This window comes from Rattus norvegicus, chromosome 7 (genome assembly GCF_036323735.1).
Source record: "Rattus norvegicus strain BN/NHsdMcwi chromosome 7, GRCr8, whole genome shotgun sequence".
NCBI classification, from domain to species: domain Eukaryota; kingdom Metazoa; phylum Chordata; class Mammalia; order Rodentia; family Muridae; genus Rattus; species Rattus norvegicus.
In genome coordinates, this window is record NC_086025.1 from 81,128,652 (window position 1) to 81,151,692 (window position 23,041).

Here is a 23,041-nt window from a genome sequence, read left to right on the forward strand (position 1 = left end):
TGACCAAGCTCAAAAACCACATAAAACTTCAAAAAGATCGGTAGATTGTGATAATTTACAATATATCTACTGTCTTAAAGGTGCAGTATAATTCTTAGGTAACATCATCTTACCTACTGTCGTGTGCCCAGAAAACTGATTTTAGTACAAGTTATTTATATAGATTCATAAATTAATATAATATATTCATAGCAAAATTTTTCCATGAGCTGTTCTTTTGTTAAATTTTATATAATTATCTTTTTACTGTTTATCTTGATTTATATAAGAATTTTATCTATGTAGTCCTGGTTCATTCATCTACATTTATTCTGGCGAATGCATTTTAAATTAACCATTGTCTGCACATGAAACATTAGATACACCATTTTGTCAGTTACTGGATTATTGGGCTTAATTGAAAATAGTTAAACATATCCAATGGTGGCACATGCCTATAAATCCAGCATGCAGGAGAATCACTGCAAAAAAGAGGATAGCTAAAACTTTGGAGTACATGCCAGGCCAGCCAAGGGAGATGCATAAAAGACCCCACTTCAAACTAAACACAATATTTACTCGATATTCAAGAAATTTTCTGACTGCCTTTTGGGAATGATAGACCCGTCACTTTTATTCCATATTCTAGCATCTGACAAAACATTGTCAATTGTTTTTTTCATTTTTGGGCTGGGGCATGGCTTATAAAGAGCACTTATCTAGCAGAGCCAAAGCACTGAGTGGTATCTCTTGCACCACATGTTTTATTTCATTGTTGTTTTGCGATTTATCAAATAATAGATTTTCCATTACGAAACCAATATTATCTTTCTGGAAGAATGCTTAGAATAAAAGATCATCAATTAAAATATTTTAAGTACTTCTAAGCTTTATAGGGCATAAACAGATTAAAATCAGCTCCACTAATGCATTTTATTCTTTCTCAAAAAGGACTGAAGAAGTGACCTTCAGTATTGACGAACTGGCCTTCCACTCACAGTCCTTAGAAGTGGATCTCTGCACTTTTCTTCTGAAAGTGTAAGCAGTATAATGATGGCTATTTACTTGAACATAAAAGTGTATCAATAGACAATGTGCCTGTTCAGCTTGTATTAAGTTGCAAATTTAACGTATTTTGAAAAATATGGGTTTATAACCCTAATATTTTATACGAAATAAACATTAATGGATTTTATGCTGTGAACTCTATGCCTTACTGTGAACACCTCCATGCAAAAATAAATAATGGCATTTATGTAAAAGAAAATCCTTAAATAGTTTAATAATTATAATTACAAATAAGCATGCACTATCTTGTGAAAATAAATGGGCTTATTAGGATTAGCTCTGATGTCTAATTTCCATAAGAAATGTACCCTGTGTAAGGCACAAAATGCTATCCACTTGTTAGAAGAATGCACATAATCTATATTTTTCTTGTGATTGCTAAGTGAACTATGTTAACTTTATTTAAATCTGTAATGAATTTTATAATTTGGCATAAGCACACATGTTAAAGATAGTATCACAAAGTGCTCCTCATTCAAAAATAATTACTTGGTTCCAGCTCTTTGCAATTAATTACAAAAGCAATTATATGCAAGGACAGGGTAACATATGCCATCTAGAAGCAAAGCATTTGGTACTCACAGATACAGATGGGTATATTTGCAGACCATTGGTTATTCTCTTGACACACAATGGATTTCTCTCCAATTAATTCAAACCCAAACTGGCATTCAAACCTTAAAACATCACGATTAGAAAAACCATCGCCTTCTCTAATTCCATACAAAGGTGTGCCAGGATCGCCACAACTTTCTTTCTCAATTTCTGTAAAATAAAAGACAAAACTTAACTTTTAGGGTTGCCTATATATGACACCTGCATTACCAATGTGCTCAACATACACTTTTAATGTGATGATCCTTCATAGCAAAACGATGGGTTCATTTTCTGTTCTCAGTTTTATTCTTGTTGTGCCAATCTTGTGGCCTCAATTTGATAGTGTTCATTGGGGATAAAATGATGCCTGCGAATAGATGCTTGCATAGATGCTTTTGTTTACTAGCGAAGTGTCGGAGTTATAACTAATTAGGGTGACAGAGATGAGTGCTCTAACAGAAGAGTATGACAAGATTTTGATGTTTTGTGTGTATTACAGACACATGTATACACCCACAAATATACCACATGCTATCTTCCAAATCCTCATTTTTTCTGATCATTTGTGAATTATACAAGAAATTATGGTCAGAGAATGAGAAAGCATTGTCCACCTTCTGTAATTAATGGAAAGCCATTCCTTAAGAATGTTCTTTTAGGTAATATTAACTTAAGGGTTTAAAATAATAAAAACTATTGTGGTTGTGCTCCCTAGTAGTTTTCAAACATAATACATGTTGCATTAAGTTGTATTTTAATATGAATTCTAGAAGATAAAACACACAGACACACACACACACACACACACACACACGCACACACACACACCCATATATATATATATATATATATATATATATATATCTCAAATAAAGTCTCTGTAATGTTTCAATATATACATGCATAAAGTGATATTTAACTTAGAGTTAACAAAGATATTTCCAAATGTTTTATTTTATATTAAAAGTACTGAAAATCTTTTTAAAATAACTTGCTGCTCTAGCAATGGACCAAGATTCCCAATGCCTGCCTACTGACTGATATAACCTGAAACTCCAGTCACAGGGAGTCTGATAATTTCCTTCACTCTCTATAGGCACCAGGCACACATGTCACACATACATGCATGCATGTATATGATAGAATATTACATTAAGGCTGGAGAAAGTTTCCTACAAGAATTTCAAAAGATTATTTTATTGGTCTTTGGACATTTTAATGTGACAATTGGTTTTCAAAAGATTGAAGATATATTAGTGAATAATGATTATTTCTCTCTGAAGTCAACATCCCACTGAATATATAATCATAAAGAAATACATAAATACTGTGAGTAGAAAAGCTCTACCAAGAAACAAGAGCACAGAAAAGCTTATGACTTAGGGAATGAGATATGAAAACCCTCACTACACTACCCTTATACTTCTGTTGAGACGGGTTACTTAAGAAATGTAGATCATTCTTCATCTAAAACACGTCTTTAGAAATAATTCAAAGTCCCATGAGAACTATGCCAATGCTCCCATTGGCAAAGACAATTCCTATTAAGTCCCATGTGTAAATGTTCTATTACCTCCTGCATTACCATATTAGGAAACAAAATTTCTCTGTATCAAACACCTTAGGGGAAAACACATAAAAAATTCTATATAAACCTGAGTGTATATTTAAAATGAGAAGACATCTGTATTCATCTAAATGCTTAACTATACCTTCTGTTTAAACATAGTCTAGAGTTTAAAAGCAAATTTGTTACTTCATTCTCTTGGATCCTATAAGCCTTTTATATTTATGTATATACAAATATATTATATACACATAAATATGCATTGTATTTTGTATGTATTAGGTATATATTTGTTTTATGTACACACATGCATGTGTATTATGTATAGATATTATACATAGTATATATTCATGTGTATTCATGCTTTTATATATATAAATATACTTGATTATCAGTTTTTATTTAGACATCCACATTCTGAGTATATTTTTACATTTACATTTCAATTAACTATACATATAGCTCAAGGAAGTGAGTTCTTAGCCACTGGATATATACTTATGACCTATTGTGTAATAAATAGATGATGGTGTGTAAATGAAGAGTTAGCATATAAAAAGACATAAGGTTATCATTAAATAAGAACTCATGAAACAGCATAGTTATACAGAACATGTATACAAATCATATAATGGTTATATTCATTATGTTTTGAATAATCTAAACATCTTAGAAGTTTTGCAGTTGATGAACATGAGTCCTAAACCCTTTTCTATTAATTCTTATTTTAGCATAGGTTTTATATTCTCTATGGTGGCAATAAAGACGAACTCAAAAGAATACATCATTGCAAGAATACATCCTGTGCTACCAGGTGGGATAAGTACAGCGTTTTTGACTTTCCTTAAGCTGTGATCATACTTGAATAGTGCATTGGCTTCCCTTCTGATGCTGTGATAAGACAATGAATAACAACTTCACTATGATAGGGCTCATTTCATCCTCCAAGTCTCTGATCATAGTACATTTTTGGCAAGCTATTTTCATTTGCTTTATCCTACTGCAATAAACAGCATAATAGACAGTGTTCTAGGAATAATAAAGTTTATTTTAACATAAAGGATATAGTTCATCATCATGGGAAGTAAGGGCAGGTTTAAAAACAAACACGGAAACAGGAACTGAAGCAAAACTCCAGAGAAATGATGCTTACTGGCTTGTTCTCTGTGGCTAGCTCAGCTCACATACACAAACAACCCAGGGCAAGAAGCCCAGGGAAGGCACCATTGACAGTGGGTTGTGCATTTCGACATCACTCTTTAATTAAGAAAATATCCTGCAGACATACCAATACGCCAATAGAATGCAGACAATACTTCTACTGAAGTTCCTCTCTTCCAAGTGACTTCAATTTGGGTCAAGTTGACAAAGTAAAATGCTCCACAGACAAGCTCACAGAACAATGAGGTAGGAGCAATTTTTTCAAATGAGGTTTTTTATCTCTTAAGTGCGACAAATGTACAAAGCCACTACACTTCACATCAATATACCACTTGTTTTATTCAGGATATGTCTTACTGATAAAATGTAATTTATCACAGAAAAATTAATTCAAAACAAGAAGAATTTAGTTACTCTTCCAATGCTTCTCGGTTTTATTATTTCATAACAACCTCATCTCACAGAGTGTCAAAAGGACTGGAATTTATTTCATTAATCAATGGTTTCCACTAGAAGTCATGTAAGTATCCATGAATCATTTACAACTAAATTGTTAAGGAACAAAGTGAGTAACCAGTCCCTGTAATCAGAGGCAGGCACCATAGGGTAGCACCTGTTTCTCTTCCTTTTCTTCCTCAGTTTGAAGGCAGAAAAAAAGCATAATGTGTGTGGGGGGGGGAGAGGAGGAGGAGGAGAGGGGAGGAAGAGAGAGGGAGGGAGAGAGGGGGAAAAAGAGGGGGAGAGAGGTAGGCAGTAAAATGAGGTTCAGATGTCAGAAGTAATATGAGCACAACACTCTGAGTATAGTATATTGAAAGCAATACTGGAAATAGTTTTTAAATGGCTGAGGCTGAAATTTGTGGAAATAGCTTTTTCAACAGATTTTTTTATTTTTCACTCACCAAGCTAACTTTGATCCTTGATGCTTAAAGTAATGTACTCCAGCTCTAAATTCAGTCAGATTTCTACCAAAGAGTAACTTCAGACCTCAAGGTGACATAGAACCACATATTGATTGTACTCTAACTTGACAACAGTTGACATGGTAATTCAAAATTTCACAGAGAAGCCATGTAGGTTAAAAGCAACTGATCTGTAAACGTTTCACTTCTGCTGATTCTTAACATTAAGAAGTCTCCTGGGAATCCCATTACCTCATCCCTGTCTGCAAAGGTTGAGAAATACAAAACCACACAGGGAGAAAAGACCTTCTGAGTTCAACTGCATTCTCCCATCAGTATCTTAGACAAATGAGACCTCAGTCAACATTTAAAGAAATAGAGAAGGAAATTCATAATCGCCTGGGGAAAAGTAACACAGAGTGTGTGGGAAATAATACAAGCACAAGTTGCTTTATATTCAGGATGAAAACATTGGCATTTTAAAATCCTTCAGGTACTCACAGGAGGTAGAGGGTAGGAGGGATTTGGGTGGAAGGCAGGAAGCTGAGAAAGGAAGCAAGATCAGGTATGGGAGGAGACAGAGATGATATGCAAAGGGTCAGGAATTTGAACAGAGTGGTGTAGAAATGGGGTATGAGGAACTGGGGTAGCCACCAGAAAGTCCCAGATGCCAGGAAAGCAAGAGACTCCGAGGACCCAGCAAGAGAATGAGATTAGCTGAAATGCTCAACGAAGGGGAGGGAGAACCTGTAGAGATCACATCCAGAGGTCAGGCAAGGCCCCCAGTAGGGGATGGGGCCATCCACTCATCTCCAAAATTTTAACCCAGAATTGTTCCTGTCTAAAGGAAATACAGGGACAAAGTGTGGAAAAGAGACTGAAAGAAAGGCAATCCAGAGACTACCCCACCTGGGGATCCATCCAATATACAGTTACCAAAACCAGACACTATTGATGATACCAAGAAGTGCTTGTTGATATAGCCATCTCCTAAGAGGATCTGGCAGAGCCTGACAAATACAGGTGCAGATGTTTGCAGCCATCCATCAGACTGAGCATGGGGACCCCAATGAAGGAGTTATAAGAAGGACTGAAGGAGCTGAAAGAATTTGCAACCCCATAGTATGAACAACAATATCAACCAAGCAGACACCCCAGAGCTCCCAGGGACTAAACCACCAACCAAAAAATACACATGGAGGGACCCATGACTCCAGCTGCATTTGCAGCAGAGGATGGTCTTGTCTGGCATTTATGGGACAAGAGGCCCTTGGTCCTCTGAACGCTTGAAGTCTCAGTATAGGGGAATGCCAAGGTGGTAAGGTAGGAGTGGGTGAGTGGAGGGGGAGCTCACTCATAGAAATGGGCAAGGGGAATGGAATAGAGATTTCCAGAGGGGAAACCAGGAATGGGGATAACATTTGAAATGTAAGTAAATAAAATAACTAATATGAAAAAATAACTAAATGGAAAATTCAGAATGGAGGCAAACTTATTCTGAGACCAGGCTTGCAGTGTTCACAGAGCTGGTATAGAACCAAGCCAGTAGTACAAATGAGATGTTCTTTTGAGTTAAATGATTGGGAACATTTAGCTGATGATCACTTGTTAAGTATATTTTACTTTAAGCTTATTAGACCTCTATATTTGGCCCAATTAGGATCTCTTTTACTATTACAAAGCAACATGCTTGAGTAAGTATACATAATGCTATATATTTTAAATGTTTTGACTTCAGGGAAATAATATATATTAGATATATATGCATTTATAATCTGATTTTAATAGTATATGCCAGATACCTATATCAAAACATCAGCCTATACTTCACAAAGTTATACAATTTTTATGTATTAAAGATAAAAATAATTTATTAATAGTGCATTTTTATTTTAACCTACAGTTTTATTGCTTGAGTTATCACTGATGTATGTTGCATAGGGTGTTGTTAAATTTTTTAAATTATTTACATTTCATTTTTTTCAGTGCTGAGATGACATATTTAGATGCCATCAGAATATCTTTGTGCACTGTCCATGAACACCTGTGAGGAGCTTGTACTCTTCCATACATCCAGAATACAGGAATTTATTTTACATAGAACTTTACTTCAACCCTTTGATATTCAGACTTTCTTCTAAAAATGATATTCCCTGGGCTTTTATTTAAGACTTTACTCAGAAATTCTAAGGTCAGCCTGTCCAGTCTGAATAGAATACATTGGACAATAGAAGGCAGGACTACTATTATTTCAACTGACAGTTTGTATTTTCTAACCCAATGAAAGGAAAAAAGTTATAATCATAAAATTGAATATGGTTAATGAAATATTCCTTGAAACTTGACATTAGCCAGAAATGTACCACAATGTGATAATTCCAAAAAGAAGACATAATATTCTAATCTGAGTTTCCCAACTTTATAGTTTTATTTTATATATTTCATTTACAAAACAATTTAGTATAATGTGGTTTGTAATAAACTCTAAAAAACAACAATAACAACAACAACAAAAACCAAAAAACCATACTATTGCATGTAGATTTTCTCTACCATGCCTTAGTTCCATGAATGGGCCTTGCTAACAGCCCCCCTTCCAGCTTCCTTTGAATCCACAGATATAAGACACACACACACACAGTTGTTCATTCTCAACTTGCCATCTAGTTGCAATTCTAGTAGTATAATTGCTTGGTGCAACTATCTTTGGCCTGGAAAATGTGCCCCTATTATTATTCTTAGCTTTGCATCTCCCACCTGCCCTAAACTTTAGTTGGCCAGTGGAATCTAGTTCCTGTTAAACATCCCCAACCACCTACCTCTAGGAGTGGCCTGTGTGGCCACTTCATTTTGAGATCTCCCATGTCTGGTCAACTTTTCTTCCTCAGAAGTAATGTTCTCTCTCCTCTCCTCCCTGTGCCTCTCTCCACTTGCCTCCAGGGACCTGGAAGTCCCACCTTTCCCTTCTGCCCAGGAGTTATCTCATAGCTTTCTTTACTGACAGATCAAGAACCAACTGGGGAATTGGACCTTAGCATCAGAAACACTCCTACACAATACTGTGTATGTTCTTTGGTATAAGGGATTTGAAATCTACAGTTATCACTTTTAAGTGTAACTGAAACACTTCAGGTTTATGTTTATTACTGATCTACCAATTGTTTTTGAGACTATGGCCGAAGATATGGCATAGTATCTTTTAATAATTTAGAATGTGCCACTTTGTTGGATTTTTAATTTATTGTACTGAAAAAAAAGCAGGTACATAAGGACTTAGTGCCTTTTCTACTGACACACAAATCATAAAGCTCTTTTTGCTTATAGCAATGGCCCCCATCCCAGGAAAACAAGAGTAAGGATACCATTAGAGGCTTGGATTATATAAGAAGCAAGGAAAGAATGAAGTGAAAAAGGTAAATATGATCTTTCACTAGATTTTTCTGATCTGTCACTATGCCTTCCCATTCCTGACCCAGCATATTGGCTCTTGTCAAGCCCCTCAGTGTTACCACTCCTTCTCAGAGGTGCTGTTCCTTTGTATAGCAAATGTTTAAGACTTCTACCTTCATGACTTTTTCAAATGTTCATTTTTTTTTTCTGGTGAGAACTTCCAATATATTAAAATAACACAATTTATAAACATTGTCAACAATCAAATAAAGGATAAGTCAAATAATTTTTTAAATAAATTAGAGGCATTTAAGAAAAAGAGAGTGCGTAATCCCTTTAGAAGAAAATATAAATATTTAAAAAATAAAACCAATTCACATGTTAAGTTCTATTGATTTGGAATCATGCACATACTGTGAGTCAAATTGTTGAAAGACTGACTTACAAGTGAATTTACAAGTGAAGTTGCTTCTGTAACTTGCCTTTAGGCAGTATCCTTAGCACAGGCCCTACAGTTTTTGAAGGTCCTGCAAAAGAACACTCAAGTGTTTACCCTATGTTTGGTTACAGGTCACCTGGGGTCAGAAAATGCAGAGAAATATTCATGAGAAGGTTGATTGTATAAACTTCACATCAGTAGACCCATTGATTCAGCTCACTCTAGATCACTTAACTGTTAAGTTTTCAGGTTGGATGCTCCTATTTGTCTAGTCATTAGTTTACCCATTCATCAAATCATGTGTTCACATGTCCTCTCCAATACACTTTCTAAAATTTTACAGTGCTCCAAATTTTGGTACTATGTAATTGTATAAAGAACATACTAGAAAAAATATACAGACAGGCACTTAATAGTGAGGTAGCTAAATATATTATTTAGGTAGGTAGATATAGTTGAGACATAGTATTAAAGTAATAACTGAAGAGTTTTAAGTAGGAATGAGAAACAGGCTAGAGAACCGTTGCAGAAGAAAAGTGCTTACGGCATTATGTTGAGTACCTGATTTTGGGTCCAGTTTGCAGCTACACAGTCAAAGGACCCTGACATATTTTTCTTTTCCTTTCCTTTCCTTTCCCTTCCTTTCCTTTCCTTTCCTTTCCTTTCCTTTCCTTTCCTTTCCTTTCCTTTCCTTTCCTTTCTCTTCCTTTCTCTTCCTTTCCCTTCCCTTCTTTTCCTTCCTTCCTTCCTCCCTTCCTTCCTTCCTTTCTTTCTTTCTTCCTTCCTTTCTTTCTTTCTTTCTTTCTTCCTTTCTTTCTTTCTTTGTTTTGCCTTCACAAACATACACACACAAAATAAGTAACTAAGAGAGTCAATTAACTAGTTAATAAAATCTTCAGAAACTAAGAAAGGAAAATGAATAAAATTTTAAATAAATAACATTGATTTTCATCTTGGCACATTAAATGTTCTATGGTTGTAATTTGTGACATTTTAGATGGAAGGGGTAACTTTTTAAAAATTGGATATTTTTAAATTTACATTTCAAATATTATCCCCTTTCATGATTTCCTGTCCATAAACCTCCTATCCCATGCCCCTCCCCCTTTTCTATGAGGGTGTTTCTTACCCACCCATTCACCCACCACTTCCCACCTCCCCACTCTGACATTCCCTTACACTGGGGGGTGGGAATGGCACTTTTATAAAAAGAATGATATGATGAAACAAAAGGAAACGTTTAGAAAAAGCCAAAATCTCATACTGAAGTTTGAAGCAGGTGAGAAGATACAGAGCAACTCAGAAACACTCTGTAGAGACTTTGGCTATTCTGAAGAGACAGTAGTTACTCCAGAGCAATCCTGATGTATGCACCAAACCAATTGCACATATCAACAGTCACTCAGCCCTCAGTGTGGAATGAAATAAACAAGGTATATAGTCAATTAAGGAGACATGAACCTGCACTCTTAGGAGATTACAGACCAGTGACAGCCAGTTACATGAAAGTAGGAGGGAGTACCCCTTTTATAAGGAGACTACACATAGCATTGTTCATCTGCAACCTCACTTAACCCATCCATTTTTTAAACATTTTCTTTTGAAGTATCTTGAATGAAAGAACAAAGTAAAATATAGATTTTTTTTCTAAATCTCTGTAGCTAACTGTTTAAAAGAGTTTGCAAGCAAGGTTAGATCAATATTTTCTGAACTATAATAGCAATCAAAGTAAATGGATTTTTCAAAAGAATGATTCCTGCTAGCAGCCCAACAGCTGCCATCAAAAACTCAAAAACATGTCGCTCTTACTGGGTCTCCCATATGGTATAAGTACATATAAGTGTTTGAGAGCGTATCTTTGTCTATCTATAAAGCAGGGAAGAACAATCAGCAACTCTTACTTGTGACTGTCAAATATCACATAGAGAAAATCCAAAGAGCAGCAAATGAACAGGATACATCTTTGGCTTTAAATATAAACTTGTTTAAATAGGAGTAGCTGTTATGAAATTACATTCCCAGACTAGCTACACAATTTTGGTGATTAAGTCAACAGTCACTGGGTTTTACACATGCTGAGGAACTACACAGATTAAGTCTTTTTTCAAACAAATAGTAATATTTTTTCCTACTTTACTGTGATAGGACATTCTAACCAAGTGGCCGTGGAAAGAGTTCATTTTGATTTCAAGGATTTGGGCCAATATCAGAGAAACCTTGTTTGTGGAACTGTATCTACTACTACACTTCTGCCAAGTTCTTTTTCTTTCTTTTTCCTTTTTGTTTTTCATTAATTTACTTATTCACCTAACATCCCCATTGCAATACCCTCCCTCTCTTTTCCTGGTCCACAAACCCCAAGGCACAGTCACTTACACCCTCCTCTCCCCCTCTTCTCTGAGAAGAGGGAAGACCTTTCTGGGTATCAATTCACCTTAGCACAAGTCACTACAGGACTAGACACATCCTCTCCTTCTGAGGCCAGACAGGGAACTTGATCCAGAGGCAAGCAACATTGTCAGGGACAGCCCTTCATTCCAGTTGTTAGGGAACTCATATGAAGACCAAGCTGCATATTGGCTAAATATGTGTGTGAAGGGGGCTAAGTCCAGCAATGCTTGCTCTTTAGTTGGTGGTTCAGAGTCTGAGAGCTCCCAAGGGTCCAGATTAATTGACTCTATTAGTTTTCTGATGGAGTCCCTACCACTTCTGGATGCCTTAATCCTTCCCCCAACTCTTCCACAAGACTTGCTGAACTCCATCTAATGTTTGGGTGGGGATCTCTACATCAGTTTACAGAAGATGTTGAGTGGAGACTTTCAGAAGACAGTTGTGCTAGCATAACACAGTATTATTAACAGAGTCAGGGATTGGTTCTTGCATGATGTGTCTCAATTTGTGCCAGCCATTGCTTGGCCACTCCCTCAGTCTCTGCTCAGTCTTTGTTCCTGCACGTCTTATGGGCAAGACACATTTTGGGCTGAAGGTTTTGTGGGAGGGTGTTCTTAACCTCCACTGGGAGTCCTGCCTAGCTACAGGAGGTAGCCACTTCAGGCTTCTTATCTCCCACTGCTAGGAAGCTCAACTAGAGTCACCCTCTACAGACTCCCTGCCAGCTTTCTTATACAAGCCAGGACTAACTGCCCAGGGGCAGCACACACTGGGCTCAGCCCTCCCATGTCAACCATGATAATGTTCCTACACCTATGGCCACAGGATAATTTGATTTAGGCAATTCCTATGCTGAGAGTCCAAAATTTAGGCATCTTTAGTTTATGTTATGTTAGTAAATCTAATCAGCACATCTTTCAAGAGAGAAGTGTTTGTTTTGTTTTAAACAGTGGCAAGGACTGGAGAGAAAAAAGTAATATAATTGTATGTGTTTGGTGTTGATTTGTTCACATCAAGTTGGGAATTTAAAGATTATTTTTATTTGAGTGTGTATATGTTTATATGTATGTTGAGCATGCACTTGCATGTCATGGAACAATTTTGATTGCATTCTTCAGGAATGCTAGCTACCTCACTTTTTAAATTATTTTTCAATTTTTATTATTTTATTTATTTACACTTCTGTTATTGACCCCTTCTCAGTACTCCTTCCCCAGTTCCTCATCCCATTCCTCCTCCCCTTTGCCTCTCCCGGGAGTCTTATGGATTATTCACATTTTCTCTTACTAAAAACTGACCAGACAAACATCTGCTCTATTTATACCAGGGGACTTGGACTGGCCATGTATGCTCCTGGTTGGTGGCTAAGTCTCTTGGAGCTCCCTAGGGTCTGGGTTAGATAAGACTGCTTGCTAGTCTTCCTATGGGATCAGTTTCCTCTTCAGCATCTTAGTATTTAATGATTGGCCATGAGGCTGGATTGGGTGATCAGGTATAGCCAAGCATCCACCTGCTATACCTCTCCTGTGTTGCAACTATTAGTGTATCATACCTGCCTGGGTTTTTCTTTATGCATTGTGAAGGATCAAGTTTAGATATTGTTTTTATGGTTCTTTTTTTTTTTTCGGAGCTGGGGACCAAACCCAGGGCCTTGCGCTTCCTAGGCAAGCGCTCTACCACTGAGCTATATCCCAACCCCAAGTTTAGATATTGTTAAGACAAATACTTTACTAAGTATAATATCTTCTCAGGTCTGAGAATATCATTTTTGTATCTAATTCTCTATTATCTTTATCTTTCTTTATACTGCATCATTGATTATATAAGCAATTGATTCAGATATAGGGAATCTTATAAGGACAATCTAAAGTTTTAATTCATAGTCTCATATTAGTTCTAGAAAAACAACTACTAAAATTTTCTTTTTCTACTTTTTGAAAATGTATTCCATTTTCAGGTAATTTTCCTGATTACAGTTTCCCTTCCTTTCTCCTCCCAGTTCTTCCCTACCTCTTTTCTACTCTCCCTTTCTGTCTCTCATTAGAAAATAACAGGCTTTTAAAAGATGAGAGCAAAGCAAAACAAAATAAATTTCAATAAGATAAAAATGAACAATCAAATCGAAGTTGAACAAGGCATACCAGCAGAAGAAAGACAGCCCAAGGGAAGGCCAAAGTATGAAGATAAGGACTCTGCTCAAACTGATCCTTCAAGGTGTTTCATTTCCTTCATCCCTTCCCGTTTTATATATAGATATAATTATATTGCTCCTCTCACTTACATGCCCTTAGTTATTTCCCGAAACACTAATGTACAGGTAAATGTAATAACTGCTGTTTTCATATTCATACTGTTACAGTCATACCTATAGAAATAAATAAATATCATTATGCACACACCTGGAATCTCAGTATTCATGAGCCTGTGGAAATGTGATCATAATTTTGAAGCAAACTTCCATGACAATGTCTCATATAAAAATTAAAAAAAATGGAGGAGATTCAAGCTCAATAGCATTGTTTTTCCTGGACATAATGTCCTTGGTTCATAGAATGTATAACATATACATGTATAATATAAATATAGCTTAACGTAGAACTTATAATATTCTAAGTGTTGTAAAATAAAATAACTATCATAGAATTTATGTCATAAGACAATACTTAATTCTAGAAGAATATTATGGCAATACAGTCAGTCTCAAATTCTCCAGTCACTAAAATAAATGTTGACTCAGCTCTTTAAAATCATTCAGTGTCCCACAATTAAATATAAAATTTTATATTTATAAAGATTGTTCAAAGATTTTCTATGGTCACTTGACCCCAGAGTCATCTGTTCAGTATTTCTAAATTCTCTTGCTCCAATGTAAGACTCTTGACAGTGGTTACAGAGTTTTGATTAGGGGTTACTGGGGAAAAAGAGACCTGATTAATAGATAAAGACATTATAATGAAGATTTGGTTTTTTTCAAGACTAGACGTTTTGTTTGACAGAATATATGATTTGGAAATAAGACTCCTCTCACCTCATTTTAGCAGAGAACTTTCATTATTGGTAAGTGACTATTAAAATTCCTTCTTTCCAATATTTAGACTTATTTCCTAATGTTAAATATACCTCTTGCTATTCTTAAAAGTTAATATTGTTTCTTTAAATATCTCTAAGCCATCTATTTCAAATTCAGTCATAAATGTAGATAGTACTACATCCATCTCCCTTTTCTGAGAGAAGGAAGGATGCTTTTAAAATGTTATAGTTCATTTTAAAAAATCCTTAGGGCTTCCTGTGATTTTTAGATTAAAACCGAGGTATCTGAAGTATAGTTAAGTTTTAATATTATATGTACTAGTGGCACAAACTTCTCTTAATTGAATATGTATTATTATTTTTAAAATACCATTTAAGAACATGTATATTAGGAAACATTTAAATTGCCTCTTTGAAAGATAAAATATATCTCTATCTTGCAAAATCTTTAGGAAGTCATTCAAGATGTAAATTCATTCTGAGCCTTTCTCTTTTGGCAAATGACAGTATTTTGATTAGGGTTTAAAAATAGTCATATTGCAAATGACTGGTAGATGAGAGATTGATCAACAGACAAATAGATGATAAGTAGATAGATACATAGAAACTTCTATCTATCTTTAGATGACATGCTGAGAAGATAGATGGATAGATAGACAATGAGTTTCCCATCATGATTTAATTGGAAAGGCTTGAGTATAGGAACAATATAAGAAAAATCTTAAAAATTACATACTGGAATAAGCAGTGAAAGAAACTAAACCCAACTCACCCACACTTCTCAAACATTCATATATGGCACAACACTTAAAAGTTATGTTTTCTTGCTTGGTCTGGGATCAACAGAGTTTCCAGAGGTGCGATAATGACTCACTAAACCAATAGAAGTTTTTAACAAGTTAACCTCCAAAAAAAAAAAACAAAAAACAAATAACCCAATTAAAAAATGAAGTACAATGATAAACAGATAATTTACAACAGAAGAACCTCAAAAGGTGGAGAAGCACTTAAAGAAATGTTCAAAGTCCTTCTTCATCAGAGAAATGCAAATCAAAATGACCTTGAGATTCTACCTCACACCAGTAAGAATGGCTGAGACCAAAATCTCAAGTGACAGAATGTGCTGGAGGGGATGTGGAGAAAGAGGAACACTCCTCCATTGTTGGTGGGATTGCAAGCTGGTGCAACCACTCTGAAAAACAATCTGTCACTTCCTCAGAAAATTGGAAACAGTTCTACCTGAGGACCCAGCTATACCTCTCTTGAGCATATACCCAAAAGATATCCCATTATATCAAAAGGACATGTTCTCTGCAATGTTCATAGCCTTATAATACTTGTAATAGCCAGAAGCTGGCAATAACCCAGATGTCCCTTAACCCTTAACCAAAGAAAATGTGGTTCAATTACACAATGGAATACTATTCAACTATTAAAAATGAGGATATCATGAATTTTGCAGGTAAATGGATTGCACTAGAAAATGTCGTCCTGAGTGAGGTAACTCAGACCCAAAAGGACATACATGGTATATACTCACTGATTAGTGCATATTTGCCAAAAAGTACAGAATTCCTAGGATACTACCCACAGACCATAAGAAGTATAACAAGTAGGAAGGTCCAAATGAGACTGCTTCAATTCTACATAGAAGTGGAAAGGAAATAATCATAAGAGACAGAAAGAAAGAGAGATCTGGATGGGAGATGGAAGTGAGAGGGGAAAAGCGAACAGAATCAGGTACTGGGGATTGGGGATGGAGAGAATCCAAGAGGGCCAAGAGAATAAGTGAAGATAAGCAGCATTGAGGGGGTAAAATGGGGAGTATCTCTAGAAAGTATGAGAGACCCAGAAGATGAGTGCTTCTAAGGACTCAATGGGGATGATCTTAGCTAAAATGCCCAATACTGGAGAGAGGGAATTTGAAGAGTCCACCTCCAGTAGATAGACAGGGTCTCAAGTAGAGGGACAGGGTTACTAACCCACAATCAAAATTTCTGACTCAGAATTATTCCTATTTAAAGAACTGCAGGGACAAAATGGAGAAGATACTGAAGAAAAGGTGGTCCAATGACCAGCCCAACTTGGGATCCAAAGCCTGATACTATTACTGATGCTAAGGTACGCTTATAGATGGGAACCTGGCATGGCTGTCCTTTAGGTGAGACCATATCAGCAGTTGACTGAGACAGAAGCAGAAACTTACACTGAATCATTGAACTGATGTCGGGGATCCCTATTATTGAATTAGGGGAAGAATTGAAGAAACTGAAGGGGAGAGTGACCCTATAAGAAGATCAGCAGTCTCAACTAAACCAGACCCCAGGGACCTCCCAGAGACTCAGCCACAAACCAGGAGCATACACGGGCCAGTTGGAGGCCATTGGCACAAATATATCAGAGGTCTGCCTGATCAGGACTTAGTGGAAAAAGATGCTCTTAATCCTGGAAAGACTTGAGGTCTCAAGGAACAGGAAAGCCTGGTTGGAAGGGCACCCTTTCCTAGGCAAGGGGGAGGATGTATGGGATGTGGAACTGTGAGAGGTGGGGACTGAGGGAGGGGTAACAACTGGAATGTAAACAAATAAAATAATAAATTTGAAAAACAAATAAAGGAGAAAATATTGCTAAAGGTTTTTTTTTTAACCTAGCTATACTAGGTTATCATTTCTACATCATCTCCATAAAGCAATATAAAAGGCAAAGAAATGTCATCACACATAGCTTATATATTTCTTCAAACATAATTTTAACCAGCACTTTTTTTAATTTAAAATAATTATTTTGTAAACAAATTATTTAAAACTAGATTTTGTTAAATGGCTAACTTGAACATTTATGTTTCAAAAAAATGTCCCAAACTCCTCCTTAAAACCTAATGAGAGTTACTCTCAATTTCTTGGGTATAAGTGTATTTGTTAATTCAATGCACTCTGTGAATGTTGTTTTAGAAATTCTAATGTACACGCAAAAATAATGTCTACTGGCAATTTTTTAATCACAGAATTTTATCTATAAAATTATATCAGATTTCAAACTATAATTTCATATGTCTGATTTTAAAATCCAATATTTACACATGCCTATAAATTTTTTAAACTTTAAAGCAGTAGGACCCCAAAACACTCATAGAGATTATTCTAAATAGAATTATACAAATTGAAGTTGATTACTTTAATAAGTAAAAACAGAATGCATTTACATTCTTCACTTAATCTTTTGGGAAAACATTTATAGATTTATCCTTACCATCCTTAAAATTGAACACATAATTTTTTAAAATTTCATAGTAAAATAGATATGTCGAGGCAACTAAGGCATGAAAAGTTTAAAAAGGCAACTCTTTAACCACTATTAAAAGTAATGTCAAACTACTTAAATACAATAAGTGTTCCTTGCACATGAAAGGATTTACATTTACATTTACCGACTTCCTAATTGTCAGTGGCTTGTTCATATTGAGGAGAAAAAGGCACTGAGAATCTAGGGGAAGTGCTGACCAAGTGTCTATGAGGCAGATTTAGTCACAGTGATTGCAGCCATAGTGGCACTATCCTTATCCATTTATAAGGATTGCCTAAGTAACAAAAGCAATGCTTGCCCCAGAAACTGCTGGTGCATGAACATACTCACAGCTTCCAAGGGATTATTTCTGTTTCTCTAATCCTCACAACTAAGTCCTAGACCTCCCTAGTGTCAACACTCTTAAAAGGGACAGCAAGTGTGCTATTGTCTAGGAAAATAGTTCTCAGACATTGAAAAAATAAAACATTCTTAAATTGCCAGTATACAGAGGTATGATGACAATAGATAATATCCTAAGAGCAAACTTGAGAGCTATTAATGTTGAAAAATGTCTGAGGGTGAAATTGAAAAAAATCTCAAAGACATAGAACCTTATGTGGGATTTACATATGTTGTTTATTCACAGTTGGGACAAATAAACTTCCTTACACCTTTTGATGAAAGGTAAGCCAAAACACACTTGTAAGACCAGCTTAATGCTTAACGTTGTATGATTGGACATCTACCTCCCTCCAAGAGTGGGCTTTGACTATTCTGGTTAATCACAGTAGTCCTATTCTAATTACAAATGATTGATGCAGGATTAGACCTGCTTGATGGAATATGGGCCAAAAAACCTCCAATGAGAGCATTTGGATGAAAGTGTAGACTTTTTCAGAGGGTCTCTATGATAATGCTTTTTGTTTTGGGATTCCTGCCATTGGCTAATTCAAGAAATGAGTGAGCCCACCAATGTATTTCTAAAGTAAAACCATTTTCAGGAAACAAAGCCAAGACAAGGAATGACAAAAGGAAAACCTTACATCACAATTACTGTAGAAGATACAATAATGGAGATACAGAAGATACAATAATGAAGACAGAATTTTGATTTTAGGATGGAATGGAAATTTTAGCAATATTATTACAGCAATAGTAACTAGTACAAGTCTTAATAAATATGAATATTCTAACATTAGATACACATGAACTAGGTAAATGATAGAGGATTTTTATGATACTTACTCTTCATTTCTACATGAATAAAATCAGCTTAGGAGACTTTTTCTTGAAATCCCATATAATAAACCAGAGACACAAAGAGAGAATAGGGAAGGATTCACTGTATAGACAATCTCGGAGTACACAGAATTAAGGCTGTGTGTGAGTAGAGAAAGGAAAATATAGTATATGTGGGGAACAATGGTGTAGTTGGACTAGCTCAATTGTTTGTGGGATCCTTGAACAGAAAATGTTTCAAAATGATGTTTGGGTTTTTTTTTTTTTTTTGTATTTTTTTTTAAATTCCTGGCCCCCAGCAAAATAGGAAGTATCCAATATGTTATGTTCTCTCTGTGTTCATGAATCATAAGGGAAATCAGAGATAGAAAAAATGGAAGTCAAAAGTAGACCTCATTAGAAACCCAGCCTACACTAATTAGTTACAGCTGGACTCATCCCAATATGAGTGATGTGGATTAGGCGACTGCTACTGATTTGACTTCATCATATCTCTTGTAAACATACCAGGATTGATGGAAGTGTTTTTTCTTGTTCTTAAAAATCTTATTTCATTGTGTTCAACCTGTAAGTGTCCTAATAAGGGCTCCACATAAAAACTATTAAGCCTCAGATTCTCTATGGAATCATGAGGGCATGCTACTCCAGAGCTCAAGGATAAAACAGGTAACAGAAAAGAAAAACAACAATGAAACAAATGGAGAACTTTGCAATTGATCTGGATGGAGAGACAAAAAAGAGAAAGAGTGCAGAACTGAACCTATCCTACAGCTTCCTGCACCCAAATCCCATGGTGGAGAGAGCTACACCCTCAGAAGTTCAGACACTCCTGAGAACTCAGAGGAGGCTACTTTCCGCCCACATTCCCAACCCAAGAGGAAATAGCCTAGTGCCATCTGAGCCCCCAGGCACAGGGACCCTTCTGGTTTCTGCCTGCGCCTAGAGCTGAAAGCCAGTCAGCAAGAGCACCTACACACCTGAGAGCAGAGGTAAGACAAACTTTTCTCCTCCAAGTGACCTGCCTGGTGGAATCAGAACACACGAAAACGGCTTTGGGACAGGACGCTTGCAGTTTCTGGCTGTGCCCGGAGCTGAATAGAACCAATCCCACAGCTCCCTGCACTGAAATCCCATGGAGGAGAGAGTTGAACTCCCAGAAGTGCAGACAATCCTGAGACCACAGGACAGACTGCCAATTCTTCCCACATACATGGCCCAAGAGGAAACTGAATAGTGCCTCTGGACACAGGAATATAGGAGCAGTCAGCTGCAGGAACCTTCTGGTTCCTACCTGCTCCTGAAACTGAATGGAACCAGTCTCACAGTTCTCTGCACCCAAATCCCATGGGGGAGAGAACTGGACCCTCAGAAGTGCAGACACTGCTGAGAACCCATAGTCTTTCTGCCCACATTCCTGACCCAAAAGGAAATTGCCTAGTGCCATCTGTGTCCTCTGGGTCCAGGTACCTAGAAACAGTCAAGGGCAGGACCCTTTTGGTTTCTACCTGTGCCTAGAGCTAAAAGCCAGTCACCTGGAGCACCTACACATCTGAAAGCAGAGCTCTCTGTTCCCAGATCTGGCAGAAAGAAAACAGGTCTACAGGAGGGCTGACACACAGGCCTACAGGAGGGCTAAGCTAGTCAGGAAGATAAGCCAACACCAGAGACAAATTGATGGAGAGAGGTAAGTGCTGGAACTTAAGCAACAGAAACCAAGGCTACTTGGCATCATCAGAGCCCAGTTCTCTCACCAAAGCAAATACTGAATATCCAAACACACCAGAAAAGCAAGATTTAGATTTAAAATCATATAACATAATCACACAAACATAACACCTCTAACAATGAAAATAACAGGAAGCAGCAATCAGTATTCCTTAATACTCAAAATCAACGGACTTGATTCCCCAATAAAGAGACATAAACTAACAGACTGGATACATAGAGGACCCAGTATTTTGCTGCATACAGAAAACACACCTCAAAGACAAAGGCAGTCACTACCTCAGAGTAAAAGGCTGGAAAACAAATTTCCAAGCAAATGGTCCAAAGAAAGAAGCTAGAGTAGCCACTCTAATATTGAATAAAATTGACTTTCAACCAGAAGTCATCAAAAAAAGAAGGACACTTCATAGTCATCAAAAGAAAAATCCACCAAGATGAACTCCCAATCCTAAATACCTATGTTCCAAATGCAAGGGCACCTACATACATAAAAGAAACCTTACTAAAGCTCAAAGCACACATTGCACCTCACACAATAATAGTGGGAGATTTCAACATCCCACTCTCATCAATGGACAGATCATGGAAACAGAGACATAGAAAAACTTACAGAAGTTATGAACCAAAAGGACTTAACAGATATTTATAGAAAATTTCATCCTAAAACAAAAGAATATGCCTTCTTTTCAGCATCACATGGTACCTTCTCCAAAATTGACCATAGATTCTGCCACAAAACAGGCTTCAACAGATAAAGGAAGATAGAAATAATCCCATGCGTCCTATCAGATCACTAAGGACAAAGGCTGGTCTTCAACAACAACAAAAAATGACAGAAAGCCCACATATACATGGAAGTTGAACAATGCTGTACTCAATGATAACTTGATCAAGGAAGAAATACAGAAAAAATTAAAAACTTTTTAGAATTTGATGAAAATGAAGACACAACATACCCAAACTTATGAAACACAATGAAAGTAGTAGAAAGAGGGAAACTCATAACTCTGAGTTATGCAAAATGAAACAGGACAGAGCATACATCAGCAGCTTGACAGCAGAACGAAAAGCTCGAAAACAAAGAGAAGCAAATATACCCAAGAGGAGTAGAAGTCAGATAATAATCAAACTCAAGGGTGAAATGAACCAAGTAGAAACAAAAAGGACTACACAAAGAATCAACAAAACCAAGAGTTGGTTCTTTGAGTAAATCAACAAGATAGATAAACCCTTAGTCAGACTAACTAGAGGGCACAGAGAATGTATCCAAATTAACAAAATCAGAAATGAAAAGGGAGACATAACAACAGAATCTGAGGAAATAAAAAAAAAACACATCAGATCCTACTACAAAAGCCTATATTTAACAAAACTGGAAAATCTAGAGGAAATTGAAAATTTCCTAGACAAATACCATGAACCAAAGTTAAATCAGGAACAGATAAACCATCTAAACAACCCCATAACTCCTAAAGAAATAGAAGGAGTTGTTAAAAGTCTCCAACCAAAAACAGCCCAGGACCAGTTGGGTTTAATGCAGAATTCTATCAGACCTTCATAGAAGACCGCGTAGCAATACTGTCCAAACTGTGTAACAAAATAGAAACAGACAGAGCACTACCAAATTCCTTCTATGAAGCCACAGTTATGCTTATACCTAAACCACACAAAGATCCAACAAAAAAGAGACCTTTAGACCAATTTCCCTTATGAAATATCGATGCAAAAATAACCAATAAAATTCTCACAAACTGAAAACAAGAACACATCAAGATGATCATACATCATGATCAAGTAGGCTTCATACAAGGGATGTAGGGATGGTTCAATATATGCAAGTCTATCAATACAATCCACTATATAAACAAATTCAAAGAAAAAAACACATGATCATTTCTTTAGATTCTGAGAAGCGTTGGACAAAATTCAACACCCCTTCATGAAAAAAGTCTTGGAAAGATCAGGAATCAAAGCCCATACCTAAACATATTAAAAACAATACACAGTAAACCAGTAGATGAACTAAATGGAGATAAACTTGGAGCAATTCCTCTAAAATCGGGGATTAGACAAGGCTGCCCACTCTTTCCCTATTTACTCAATATAGTACTTGAAGTTCTATCCAGAGTGATCAGATAATGACAAGAAGTCAAAGAAATACAAATTGTAAAGGAAGAAATCAAAATATCACTATTTGCAGATGATATAATAATATACTTAAGTGGCACCAAAAGTTCCACCAGAGAACTACTAAGCAAAAACTTTAGC

General features: G+C 36.3%; 1 protein-coding gene across 7 annotated transcripts in view; it reads right to left on the bottom strand.

The window, feature by feature from the left end:
* Positions 1-23,041, bottom strand: part of Csmd3 (CUB and Sushi multiple domains 3) — a 1,319,129-nt gene that overhangs the window by 491,311 nt on the left and 804,777 nt on the right. For all 7 annotated transcript variants that reach the window (XR_010053386.1, XM_063264433.1, XM_063264432.1 and 4 more), the window contains one exon: positions 1,630-1,812. Coding sequence is in view for 6 of the 7 variants with exons in the window: in XM_063264433.1 (XP_063120503.1) it covers positions 1,630-1,812 (183 nt within the window). In the remaining variant the exon portion in view is untranslated. The remainder of the gene's footprint in view (positions 1-1,629; positions 1,813-23,041) is intronic.